Genomic DNA, 12,561 nt, shown 5'->3' with positions numbered 1-12,561 from the left:
GGGACTGGATGAGAGGAAATGACCTTGAGTAGCACCAGGGGAGGTCTAGGTTGGATATTAGGGAAAGTTCATTCATGGAGAGGGTGGTCAGGCTCTGGAACTGCTCAGGGCAGCGGTGGAGTCACCATCCCTGGAAGTGCTCAAAAAAATGTCTGGATGTGGCACCTTGGGACATGGGTTAATGGTGGACCTGACAGTGCTGGGGGAATGGTCGGACTGATAATCTTGGAGGAGTTTCCCAGCCTTAGGGATTCCACAATCCTGCAGTGCCCAGCACGAGCTGTGAGTGAAGGGTTTACACAGCATGCACCAATTACCCCGAGAGACAGCTTCTTATTTACCCCAGGAACTGAAACATCATTTAAAACCACCAGCAAACAGGAGCAGAGCTGAGGCGGCTGTGCTGACCCAGAGCTTCCCTGGGAAAAGCACCCAAGCCCAGGAAAAACTGGGAGCCTTAATCCTATCTGGGACCCAAATTTCAGTCCTGCCATGGGGTAAGTGCAGCTCTGTGACAGCACAGACCAGCCCTGATCCACATGTTCCACCACCACTAGGCTACTTTGGGAAGCAACACCAAACCAAACCACCATTTTCAACCAGCTCATGTCACTCTGATCTAAGAAATCACTTGGATTAAGGTGGGTTCGTTCCCAAAATCCAGGTGATAGCTCAAAACTAACAGTGCAGCGATGGGACGTACGGCTGTAGGTTCACCCGTGGATTCTCCTGAAAAACCTTATCCCAACGGGCGGTTTTAGGAGGAAAGGAACAAATCCCTTTCTCCCACGCACCTGTGTCCTTGGGAACGCTGTCCCCGCAGGCGCTGGGGCACAGGTAGAGCGCCTGCCGCAGCTCCAGGTTCAGGAACCACATCTGCAGGAAGGTGTTCACGTAGCACGTGGCGCCGAGGTTCGTCAGGCCCACGAAGGCGTTCTAGGGGGGCAGAGACAGGGCCAGGAGTCACCTCCCCACGTCCCCAGGGTCGCCCTGGGCCCCAGGGGTGGGGTCTGGGGGTACCTTCTTGCGGCGCTCGCAGTTGGGGTCGTCGATGTTGTGGAAGCTGTTCTCATCGATCTCGCCCAGCCACACGTGCTCCCCGATGCCCACCAGGCAGTTGGGGTTCCCCCGGCAGTTCCTCCTGGGGAGCCAGACCCCAGCGGTTACCCCCACATCCCTCGGGGGCTGGGAGGGGTGACAGTGGGAGATGTGGGGGCAAGGACAAGGGGAAGCCCATAATGTTGGACGGGGCGAGAGATGGAATGCTCCCCCCCAAAAACGGTGGTCGTGGGTGAGGAAGGAGGTGGAGAACCAGAGGGGTTTTTACCAACCCCTGTTGGGAAAAAGGGGACTCCATAGGAGAGTATGGAACCAAGGGGTCTCCTATATCTGGGAAGCCAGGCAGGGAGAGGGGGTCACCTCAACTCCAGGGTGAGTGCCCTACATCCAGGCGAGGAGAGGGGTTCCATACAACCCACAGGGATCCCCTATAAATGGGGAACCTAGCAGAGAGAGGAGCCCCCACAACCCTGGGGCGGAAGTAGTTCCTTATATCTGAGAAGCCAGGCAACGATAGGGGTCACCTACAGCCCCGGGGTTTTTCTATAAATGGGGAGGGACAAGCAAGGAGAGGGGACCCCACAACCCCCTGGGGGATCCCCTATGTCTGAAGAGCCCAGCAGCTGGTGCCCAGGGCGGTGCACTGTATCTGGTGAGCCGGGTAGGCAGGAGGGTCCCCCACGACCCCAAGGGAGTTCCCCTACATCTGAGGAGCCAGAGAACGAGAGGAGTTCCCCACAACCCGGGGGGAGTCCCCTGTGTCTGAGCAGACAGGGACAGAGGTTCCCCACCACCCCAAGGGAGTCCCCTGTATCTGGAGAGCCCCACAAGGAGACCGTGCTGAGGGCCACCCCAGCCCCGGGAAATGGGGGTCCCCCAGAAGAGAACACGGGGGAGCCTCCACCGACGCCGCGGGACCTCGGAAGGGGCGGGGAACGCCCCGCGCCTCACGGGGGGAGGGAACACAGGGTGTCCCCCAGCCCTGGGGGGCCGGGGAAGCCCCCAGATCCCAAGCGCGCTGTGGGGAGGGTTCGGTGCCCGGCCCGGCCCCGCGGTACCGGCAGGCGCCGCGCTGGCAAGGCTCCAGCCGGACGCGATAGGCCGCCTCGATGTGCTCCTGCGCCACCGCCTCGGGCGGCACCGTCTCGGTCCAGCGCCACGCCGCCTTCTCCAGCTGCAGCCGCGGCGCCATCGCTCCCGCCGGCGCCGCGGGGCTGCCCCGGCCCGGCCCGGTCCTTGTCCCGGCCCTTGTCCCGGTCCCGGTCCTTGTCCCGGTCCCGCCCGGCCCCTCCCGCCGCCGTCAGGGCCGGTGACGCCACGAGCGCGACGCGCTGACGGCGCGAGGCGCTGACGTTGCCGGGCCGCGACGCGCGGGGCGCTGGGGGCGGGGCTTGGGCGCGGCGGGTCCCGGCTCGCGCCGCCGGGGGCGGGGCCCTGCACCCCCGGGGGCGGGGCCTGCGCGAGCGGCGGGAGGGGGCGGGGCCTGCGTGGCACCTGGGCGTGGCTATCCCGCCGTGTGGGCGTGGTTCGTGCTGTGTGGGCGGGGCCGGCGTGGCACCTGGGCGTGGCTATCCCGCCGTGTGGGCGTGGTTCGTGCTGTGTGGGCGGGGCCTGTGTAACACCTGGGCGTGGCTATCCCGCCGTGTGGGCGTGGTTCGTGCTGTGTGGGCGGGGCCTGCGTGGCACCTGGGCGTGGCTATCCCGCCGTGTGGGCGTGGTTTGGGCTTTGTGGGCGGGGCCTGTGTCACACCTGGGCGTGGCTATCCCGCCGTGTGGGCGTGGCTTGTGCTGTGTGGGCGGGGCCTGCGGCGCGGGGCCGCGCTGGGTCCCATCGCCTCCCCCCACCCACCCCGTGCCCCCCCAGCCCAGCACCCCCGCCAGACCCCTCTGCACCCCCGTGCCATTCCCCCGGGCCCCTCTACCGCACGCCCCCCCCGCCATAACACCCCGGACCCCCTGAACCCCCACACCCCCCTGTACCACCCCCCGCGCCCCAATACCGTAACCCCTCCATACCACAACCTCCCGGGCCCCCGTACACCCCTGCACCCCCACACTGTGCCCCCTACATCCTCCCCCTATACCCCCTCTCCTACAGCACCCCCAAACCATCTCGCTCACACTATAGCCCCCTGCACTCCGAAACCAATACAGCTCCCCCGTATGCTCACACCACCCCCCAGCCTCATGCCCCCCATCCCATCCCCCCGTCCCCCCATACTGCCCCGGCGCAGCCCCAAACACGGCAGCCGCGCTGGTTGTCTCTCCTTTAATAGCTGTCCCCGCGGGGGGGTCCCCGCCAGCGCCCCGATTGTCCCCCGCGCCCCCACCCCGCCGCCACCCCGGGGGGCGCCCAGGCGGCCCGGCCGCCCCTGCACAGTTTCGGGGGGCCGGTGGAAGGGGGGTGTAAACATTTTTGGGGGTCCCGGCCCCCCCCCCCCCCCGGAGTCACCCCAGGGCAGCGAAGCACCGTTTCCTCCTGGTGGTTTTTTTTTTTTGAAAAGAATAAAATTGGCCAAATTCCCCCCAAACTCTGTTTCGGGGGGCGTTAGGAGGGGCAGGGCGGCACAGGGGAGCCCCCCATGGCGCCATGCCGGAGGTCGATGGGGTGTCGGGGGATCCCGGCGGACTCCAGCGCCAGTCCCCGCACGCACCCCGAGAGGCCGGAGCTGAACTTGCCGGCGGTCAGGGCACGGGGGTCGGGGGCACCGCCTGCGGGGGGACACGGGGCCGCGTGGGTGGGGGGCACCTGCTGCGCCCACCCCTGTCCTGGCCTAGGACACCTGCCCGTGTCCCTCTCGTGTCCCAGCAGGCGTCCCCACCCCGCGTACCACCATGGGTCCCACCCCGTGTCCAGCCCACGTCCCTCCCTGCGTCCCACCCTGTGTTCCACCATGTCCCATCCCGTGTCCCATTCTGTGTCCATGCCATATCCCATCCCACATCTGTGTCCCACCCCATGTCCATCCCCTGTGCCAGCCCATGCCTCACCCTGCCTATCCCACCTCCACCCTTCGTCCATTCTATGTCCCACCCCTGTTCAATCTCATCTTCATCCCACATTTCCTGCCCCACTGTTCATTCTCTGTCCTCTCCATGTCCATCCCACATCCATTTGAGTCCCAACCTATCCCTGCCCCCGTCCCCCCATGTCCCCATGTCCCACCGTACCAACGTAGATGCTGCCCTCGGTGTTGGCCATGATGTTGGATCCGGGTGATTCCCCGCTCACCGGCTCCTCTCCGTCCACCTGGAGCTGCCCACGCCGGCCCTCCCTGTGGGGCACCGTCAGCACCTGCACCCTAACCCCACCCTGACCCCACACCCCCCGCAGACCCCCACCCACCTCGTCACTGTCACCCGGTGCCACTCGCCGTCATTGACGGGGTCTTCAGAGGTGATGGTGGCCTCACCACTGCCCAGCTGGTAGCTGTGGGGGGCACGGTGTCAGAGTGCACGGCCCCTTGGGGGCACCTTGTGGGGCTCAGGGGACCCTTGGGTGCCACATACCACACCAGGTGACCTCAGTCACCCTCACCTGAACACCAGGTGTCCATCCTTCAGCCCGAGGCCGAGGAAATCTTTGGCTTTGCCACCCTCGCTGGGCTCCTGCGGGCGCAGCAGGGGTGAGCGGGGGGGCACCGGGACCCCCACGCCGAGGGGGTCTCACAGGCGGTGCCCTCCCTGTCCCCCTGTCCCCGTCTCACCACGCCGTGCCACAGCAGCAGCCCCTGCGCGCTGCGCGTCCGCAGCTCCAGCTCGATGGTCTCGGGAGCCTCAGGGGGGCTGTGAGGGGAGGGGGGTGATGGGGGCAGCACCCAAAAAGGCAGGGATGTCGTGGGGGGGGGGGGTGCAGCACCCCAAAAAGGGGGTGGTGCCATGGGGGGGGTGCAGCACCCACCCGGGGTGTGCTGTGTCACTCACCCGCGAGGGAAGAGGTGCCCGGGAAGGGCCAGGTAGGATCCGTCCTGGAACGCAGCACTGAACTGCCCAGGAGCGTCTGGGGGAAGATGGGGGTCAGGGGGGGATGGGAGGAGGGGGCTCCACCCGCATTTTGGGGGGAAAAAGGGGAAATACGTGCAGGGACCCACCGCCACCCCCGCTGCCCTCCTGCCAGTCCTGCTCCAGCTCTGCCAGCGCCGAGCCTGCGGGAGAAGAGGGGGGAAAGGGGGGGCATGTATCCCCCCACCATGTCCCCAGGTGTCTCCAGTTGTTCCCCGGTATCCCCAAGTATTCCCCAAGGGTATATCCTCAACCGTGTCCCCAGCAGTCCCCCCATGTCCCCAGGTGGCTTCAATTATTCCCAGGTATTCCCAAGTATTCCCCGAGCGTGTGTCCCTGCCATGGCCCCAGGTGTCTCTCTGTGTCCTCAGGTGTCCCTCTGTGTCCTCAGTCGATCCCCAAGGGTCTCCAGGTGTCCCCAGGTGTGTCCCACCCATGTCTGCAAGTGTCCTTCAAGTGTCCCTAAGTACCTCCTCCCATGTTCCCAAGTTTCCCCCCATGTCCCCACATGTCCCAAGCTGTCTCAAAATGTCCCCAGGTATTTCCAAGTATCCCCAAGTGTGTGTGTCCCTTGTGTCCCTGGGTGTCCCCATGCCTTTCCTTTGTCACCCCCATCCCCCAGTGACCTGAGGTGCCCCTCTGTGTCTTCAAGTGTCCCAAGGTGTCCCCCCTTGCCCCTCCATGTGCTCCCCCCTCACTGTGCTGGCAGTGTCCCTGCCTGCTCCCTGTGTTCCCAAGGTGTCCCCCCGTCCCTGCATTGTCCCCTCACGGTGCTGGCAGCGGGCCCCGCTGTATCCGGGGGGGCAGCGGCAGGAGCCATGGACACAGGAGCCACCGTGCAAGCAGGGCCGTGAGGGGTGACAGCCCTTGGCCTCCTCCTCCTCCTCCTCCTCCTCGCAGCGCGGGCCTGGGGACAGCGGGACATGGTCACCAGGGGGTGACAGGTGAGTGTGCACGGCCCACACGGGCACGGCCCCCACAGGGCACACGGGGCACAGGTGTGTGCAGGGAATGTGTGTGAGCTGTGTGTGCACGTGGCACGGGTGCGTGCAGGGAATGTGTGTGAGCTGTGTGTGCACGTGGCACGGGTGTGTGCAGGGAACACAGGCAGCACACACACAGGTACAGCACACGCAGCACACACACACAGGTACAGCATGCACACACAGGTACAGCACACACACACGTGCACAGTGCACACACACGCACAGCATGTGCCCACACAAGAATGTGCAACGCGTGCTCACACGCACAGTGCACACACACACACTGCACAAATGCATGCACAGCCCACACATCACATGCAGTGCACACACACAAATGCACACACAGTGCACACACATGCAGCACATGCACAGGCAGTGCACACAGGCACACGGCACACGTGCGGCCCACACGCAGTGCACACACGCAGCACATGCACACCTGCTAACACACATGCACTGCCCACATGCACACATGTACAAACGTGCACACAGTGCACACAGGCGTGCAAACGCCCCAGCACCCCCCCCCCCACTCCCCCAGCCCTGACCCCGCTCTCACCGCGGGTCCCCGGCCGGCACGGGGCGCGGTGGCCGCAGGGCCGCACCCCCCGGCTGCGCAGGAACCGCTCCCGCAGCTCCAGGCGCTTCCCGCTGATGGACACCTGCGGGGACACCGCCCAGCCGTCACCTCCCTGCCAGCGGGGTCACTTCCCGACCGGGACACCAAGGGGGTCACCCCCCGCCAAGGGGACACCAGGGAGGGTCACCTCTCCAACGAGGGGACATCAACAAGGGGACACCAATGGCACCACCCCCCAGCCAAGAGGGTCACTCCCCACCAAGGGTCAGACACCAAGGCCGGGGGTCACCAACCGAGTGAGGGAGCTCCAACAAGGGGATGTGAAGGGAAGTCCCCTCCCCAGCAACAGGGTCCCCTCCCAACCAAGGGGACACCAAGAGGGGTCATCCCCCAACAAGGGGACATCAGTGGGGGTCACCTCCCTCCCCAGCAAGGGGATCACCAGTATGGGGGAGTCACCTCCCCACCTGAGGGGCATCACCTCCCCTCCGAGGGAACACAAGGGGGTCTCACCTCTCCGATGCAGCCGCGGAAGGAGGCGTTGGTGGGGGGGCGCAGGGGGGGCTCGGTGCCCCCCAGGTACAGGGGGCTGCGCAGGTTGAGCCCCTGGCTCTTGCCGGGCGAGGAGCGCTTCACCGGGGCAGCATCGTCCACCACCAGCGTCCCATCCTTGTGCACCCGCTCAGCTGTCACCCAGTGCCACTGGCCCAGGGCCACCGGCTCTGCGCTCCGCAGCACTGCTGGGCCTGTGGGGACGGGGGTGGTGTCATGGGGGGATGCCGGGGGACAACCAGGGATGTGCAGGGACCTGAGATGAGGCCTGGGTGATGCTTGGGGACCCTGGTGATGCTTGAGGACCCCAGTGGTGACAAGGGACTCTGGGCAGGACCTGGGGACCTCAAGGAAGTCAAGGTAGCAGGGTCATGCCTGGGGACCCCAGTGGTGCCAGAAGATCCCAGTGACACTTGTGGACCCCAATGTGGCCAAGGGACCACAGTGATACTTGGGGACCTCAGTGAGGTCAAAGGAACAACTGGGGATATAAGTGATGTCAGGGGACCCCAGTGGTGTGACAGTGGTGCTTGGGGACACTGGCAGTGCCTGGGGACCCAGGGGATGGTGGGGGACTCTAGGGATGTGATACCAGGGGACCCCAGTGACACCACGGTACTTCAAAGATGCCACGGGGACCTGAAGAATGCCCAGGGACCCCTGGGGACACCAGGGGACCCCACTGATGTCCAGGGACCCTAGCAACACCTGGGGACCCCAGTGAGGCCAAGGGACCCTGCTGGTGCCAGGGGATCCCAGCAATGCTTGGGGACCAGGATGACTCCCAGGGATCCCAGTGACACTTGGGGACTCCAGTGGTGCCAGGGGACCTCACTGTGGCTCAGGGACTCCTCTGATGCCAGTGAACCCTGGTAACACCGTGTCACCCCCTTACTCCTGGGGTCCCCAGTGCCACCCCTCTGCAGTGCCCCCTGTCCCTGTGCCACCCACCTGAGCCCAGCTCGTAGCGGAACTCGAGGTGGCCACCGATCATGGCCAAGGCCACAAAGTCCTCGACAGGGGCGGCTTTGCCGGCGCTGAAGAGCAGGAGCCCATCAGGTGCCAGCGGCAGGAACTCGACCTCCAGCCGCAGCTCGTGGTGCACGTTGGTGAGGGGCGGGTATGAGACGAAGGCTCCCTCCTCATCGAAGGACGGCACGTTCACCACCTCACCTGCACATCCCAGTCAGTGCCCAGTGTGGGACCCCCCATCCTCAGGGTGGGACCTCCAGCTCCATCCTCAGAGCAGGACCCCAACATCCATCCACAGCCTTCATCCCCAGGGTGGAACAACATCTATCCATCCCTCTGTCCATCCATCCCTCCGTCCATCCCCAACCTTTATCCCCATGATGGGACCCCATCATCCATCCCCAGCCTCCATCCCCACAGTGGGGCCTCATGTCCAGCCCCATGGTGAGACCCAACCTTCAACCCCAGGAGGGGACCGCAGCCTCCATCCCCATGGTGCCCAACTTTCCAGGCTGGTCCTGATCTCTGTGCCAGTGTCCCCAAGGTGGTATCCATACCCATCCCCATCTCCATCCTCATCCCCATCTCCGTTTTCCATTTCCATCTCCATCCCCATGTCCCCAGGGTGGTCCCAGCCATGTACCCATTTCCCTGGGGCAGTCCCCACCCCGTTCCCATGTCCCAGGATGGTGCCAGATGTGTCCCTGAGTCGCTCACCCTCGGTGCACCTCTCCCCAGTCTTGCCCAGGTGGCAGCGGCAGGTGTAGCCCTGCCCGTCCAGCCGGTTGACGCAGGTGGCATCAGGCCCACATGCCTCTGTGGGGTGACAAGCCATGAGCACCCATCCCGGAGGGGCCCTGGGATGACGTCCCCATGGAGGGAGAGGTGTCACCTACCTGGGTGACAGTGCAAAGCCTGCGAGTACTCGCAGTTGCTGCCAGTGAAGCCATGGGGACATCGGCAGACATAGGTGCCGCTCTTGTCATCCTGGCACACGCCGCCATTCTGGGTGAGGGGTGACATGGGTGTCAGCGGTGGGCAGGGATGGGTGGGCATCACCTCCTCCCCTCCATCCTCACCTGGCATGGCCGGTCCTGGCAGGTGGGACAATTGGTGACACCGTGTGCTTGCAGGTCCATGTCCCCAAAGGCCACCTCCTCCCCTTGGATGCGGAGCTGGCGCACGCAGCCTGCAGGGTGGTGCAGATGGGCAGAACTGTCACAGGACGCCCGGTGTCCCCTCACCCCGGTGCCCCCCAGAACCCACCACTCACCCATGAAACCCCGGCTGAGCCCCGTCTTTGCCACAGCGCCAATGTCAGGGTACCCGCCCAGGTACAGCTCCTCGTTCAGATCCAGCCCTTGAAACTTCCCCTGCAGACACAAGAGGGTGGGCACCACCTCCAGCACCCTGACCCCACCCCACAGCCCCCCAAGCTGATACCTGGGAGGTGCCGTTGACTGCGGGGTGCCCGTCCAGGCCCAGCGAGCCCCAGGTGAGGTTGCGGAGCAGCCGCACGGTGTGGAACTCACCCAGCCGCAGTGCTGTGGGGTGACGGATGGTGGCCATGCCCGAGCCAGCATCAAACCTGATTTTTTGGGGGTACGAGGGGTGTGGGTGATTGCTGGTGCCCATCTCCCACCTCTCCCATAGCACCTTCTCATAGGTCTCACCTAAATTCGGGGCGTCCACCCACCAACCCAAAGGAGATGAAGTCAGCACCACTGTTTTTCCGCTGCCCGTTGTAGAGGAGAAGCCCTGAGGGGTGACAGGGGATCAGGTGGGACAGTCCCCATCCTGAGGTGAGGGACACGTCCTAGGGAACCCCAAAATCCTCCCAGAATGGAGGAGAAACCCCCCATAAATTGGAGGCTCTCAGATGAACAGAGAATGGGAGGTAAAGGAGGGCAAGGGGAGGATGAAGGGAGGGGAGCATGAAGGCAGGGAAGGGAGGGGGAAATGCTGGAGGGGGCATGAAGGGGGACACAGAGGACACGTGAGGGACACAGGCTCACCATCGGCAGCATCAGGTCGGAAGGTGATGAGGATCTCAAACCTCTTGTAGGCGTCTTTGATGGTGGGCAGGGGGAGGAAGGAGCGGGGCGACTGCCCGAAATAGGGGACCACATGCTCTGCAGGGATGGGGGGGTCAGAAGGGGTGGGGCACATCACCCCCCGCTCCCGTGCATCCATCTGTCCGTCCGTCTGTCTGTCCTCACCTTGCACCTTCAGCACGTAGTAAGCTGTCTGCTGCCCGCGGTGGTTGGCGGCCACGCAGGTGTAGACGCCGGCATCCTCGGGGCGCACGGCTGGCAGCGTCAGCACGTTCCCCTGCACCCTGGCACCTGCTGGCAGCTCCCCCTCCAGCTGTGGCACAGCAGAGGGGGGGGTTCAGCACCCACAGGCAACCCCCACAGCCCCTGCCACCCCCACCCTCCATCCCTCCATCGCACCTTGCTCCAGGTGATCTCTGGCACTGGGAAGCCGGATGCCAAGCACGGCAAAACGGCCGCGGATCCGATGGACACCTCCTTCACCTCCGGCTGCCCAGTGATTTGAGGAGCGGCTGGGGATGCACAGAGGTGTAACCACCCTGTGGGCACACGGTGTGTGTCCCCACCTCCGTGTCCCCGTGCTCACCTTGCACGTGGAGGATGACGTGGGACTGGACGGTGCCCACAGCATTGGTGGCGGTGCAGCGGTACTGCCCGGCGTCCACCCGCTCCACCTGCTCGATGGTGAGGGTGCCAGCGCGGACCAGCACCCCGGGGCGGATGCGGCCCCCTACTTTGCTCCAGGTGACATGGGGACGGGGTTCCCCCAAGCCCAGGCACTCCAGCTCCACTGTTGTCCCTGCCAGCACCGTCTGCACCGCGGTCCGGATGTTGATCAGGGCCCTGGGGAGAGCTTGGGGGGACAGTGGGGTTCTGGGGTGAGCCCCCGGCACAGGGAGGCACCACGGTCTGGCACCGGAGTGGAAGATAGGGAAAAATGGGGTTCCTGAGGGATGTGGGACAATTCGGGTGGCTGTGGGAAGGGGGAGAGGTCAGAGGTGTTGGAGTCCTTGTGAACATGGGGAGACATGGGGGGTACGAGGGTGGACATGGGTGTGGGAAGAGATAGGGGCACTGGGGTGGCTGTAGGGGTGGGGAGAGATTGATTGTGTTGGGGTGTCCACAGGCATGGGGAAGGGTGGGAGGTATTGGGGTGTCTGCTGGCTTGAGGAGAGATTTGGGGTCACCATGGGCGGTTGGGGTATCTGGGTACCTGTGAGTGTAGGGAAATGGAAGGTGCTGGGGAACCCCTCGGTGTGGGGACATGGGGGTCCCGGGGTGCCCTTGTTAGTGGGGGACAGGTCAGGGGGTGCCCGTGTCCCCTGGTGCCAGGGTGACACTCCTACCCTGGACAGTGAGGGTGGCCCTGTCCTCCGCCTGCCCGCCCGGGGCGCTGGCCCGGCACACGTACACGCCCTGCGCCCCCGCCGCCAGCTCCGGCATCCTGCGGGGACACCACTGGGGTGAGAGACCCCACGGGGGGCCAGGGTGGGGGTCCCACTTCCCTGTCCTGCGTTCCTCCTTACCGCAGCACCCCGTCCCGCACGCTGTGGGTGGGGGGCAGCTCCCCACCTTCCTTCAGCCACTCCACACGGGCACGGGAGTCCCCAGAGACAGAGCAGGCGAATTCGGCGGTGCCACCCACCCCCTTGACGAGGCTCCCTGGTGTCACCTGCACCACCAAGGGACCGCCAGCGATGCCCCCACCTTCACCAGCATCACCTGGAAGGGATGCAGAGCCCCAGTGGTACCCAGCGGCACTTGCATCACCCATGGGGGATGCAGAGCCCCGGTGGTATCCAGGATAACACCAGGATAACCTGGGTGGGGTGCAGACTCCCAGTGGTACCCAACGGCACCACCCAGGCGGGATGCGGAGCCCCAGTGGTACCCGTCAGCACCGGGATCGCCTGGGTGGGACGCAGAGCTCTGAGGGCACCCGGCGGCACTGCCACCACCCAGTGTGGAGCACCCATGGTACCCGGGCCGGGGATGGGCTCACCATGAACAGCCACACGGGCAAAGGCCTCGGCGGTGCCGACGCGGTTGGTGACGACGCAGCGGTAGGTGCCGGCGTCGGCGGCGGCCGCGGGGCTGAGGCGGAGGAGGCCGGCGCGGTGGGCCGCACGTGCCGAGAGGCTGCCATTCACCTTGTCCCAGGTGTAGTGCAGCGGGGGAGTGCCGTGGGCCAGGCACTGCACCTGCAGCGCATCACCCGCCCGCACCGCCGTGTCCTCCGGGAGGATGGTGGCGTACGGAGGTGCTGTGGGACGGGTGGAACCATCAGTCGGGACAGGGCCAGGAATGGGTCAGCGGGGCAAGGAGGGTGTTGGTGGGGGCGGGTAGGGTGTGATGG

At 65.2% G+C, this 12,561-nt stretch overlaps 2 protein-coding genes across 5 annotated transcripts in view; both read right to left on the bottom strand.

The window, feature by feature from the left end:
- The window catches only part of USP48 (ubiquitin specific peptidase 48), a 30,390-nt gene extending 28,013 nt beyond the window's left edge, over positions 1–2,377 (bottom strand). For 2 of the 4 annotated variants that reach the window (XM_069034623.1, XM_069034622.1), the window contains exons 1-3: positions 2,118–2,377; positions 1,021–1,141; positions 795–936 (exon numbers count right to left, since the gene is read on the bottom strand). In XM_069034623.1, coding sequence (XP_068890724.1) covers positions 795–936; positions 1,021–1,141; positions 2,118–2,251 — 397 coding nt within the window. In that variant the 5' untranslated portion in view covers positions 2,252–2,377. The remainder of the gene's footprint in view (positions 1–794; positions 937–1,020; positions 1,142–2,117) is intronic. The other 2 variants (XM_069034620.1, XM_069034619.1) reach the window with 2 other exon arrangements.
- Positions 2,378–3,327: 950 nt separating this feature from the next.
- The window catches only part of HSPG2 (heparan sulfate proteoglycan 2), a 40,766-nt gene continuing 31,532 nt past the window's right edge, over positions 3,328–12,561 (bottom strand). Inside the window, exons 70-93 of the mRNA XM_069034771.1 lie at positions 12,208–12,468; positions 11,732–11,927; positions 11,552–11,649; positions 10,792–11,058; positions 10,605–10,717; positions 10,371–10,518; positions 10,167–10,283; positions 9,825–9,909; positions 9,595–9,739; positions 9,425–9,524; positions 9,231–9,340; positions 9,048–9,156; positions 8,869–8,967; positions 8,131–8,352; positions 7,141–7,373; positions 6,607–6,709; positions 5,831–5,968; positions 5,151–5,204; positions 4,984–5,059; positions 4,767–4,845; positions 4,598–4,668; positions 4,406–4,489; positions 4,231–4,334; positions 3,328–3,771 (exon numbers count right to left, since the gene is read on the bottom strand). Of these exons, the coding sequence (XP_068890872.1) occupies positions 3,608–3,771; positions 4,231–4,334; positions 4,406–4,489; positions 4,598–4,668; positions 4,767–4,845; positions 4,984–5,059; positions 5,151–5,204; positions 5,831–5,968; positions 6,607–6,709; positions 7,141–7,373; positions 8,131–8,352; positions 8,869–8,967; positions 9,048–9,156; positions 9,231–9,340; positions 9,425–9,524; positions 9,595–9,739; positions 9,825–9,909; positions 10,167–10,283; positions 10,371–10,518; positions 10,605–10,717; positions 10,792–11,058; positions 11,552–11,649; positions 11,732–11,927; positions 12,208–12,468 (3,176 nt within the window). The 3' untranslated portion in view covers positions 3,328–3,607. The remainder of the gene's footprint in view (positions 3,772–4,230; positions 4,335–4,405; positions 4,490–4,597; positions 4,669–4,766; positions 4,846–4,983; positions 5,060–5,150; positions 5,205–5,830; positions 5,969–6,606; positions 6,710–7,140; positions 7,374–8,130; positions 8,353–8,868; positions 8,968–9,047; positions 9,157–9,230; positions 9,341–9,424; positions 9,525–9,594; positions 9,740–9,824; positions 9,910–10,166; positions 10,284–10,370; positions 10,519–10,604; positions 10,718–10,791; positions 11,059–11,551; positions 11,650–11,731; positions 11,928–12,207; positions 12,469–12,561) is intronic.

The sequence above is a fragment of the Aphelocoma coerulescens genome, chromosome 21 (assembly GCF_041296385.1).
Source record: "Aphelocoma coerulescens isolate FSJ_1873_10779 chromosome 21, UR_Acoe_1.0, whole genome shotgun sequence".
Classification (NCBI taxonomy): Eukaryota; Metazoa; Chordata; class Aves; order Passeriformes; family Corvidae; genus Aphelocoma; species Aphelocoma coerulescens.
Note: the sequence above shows the minus strand (reverse complement) of the source record. Positions and strands in the feature narration are given on the sequence as shown.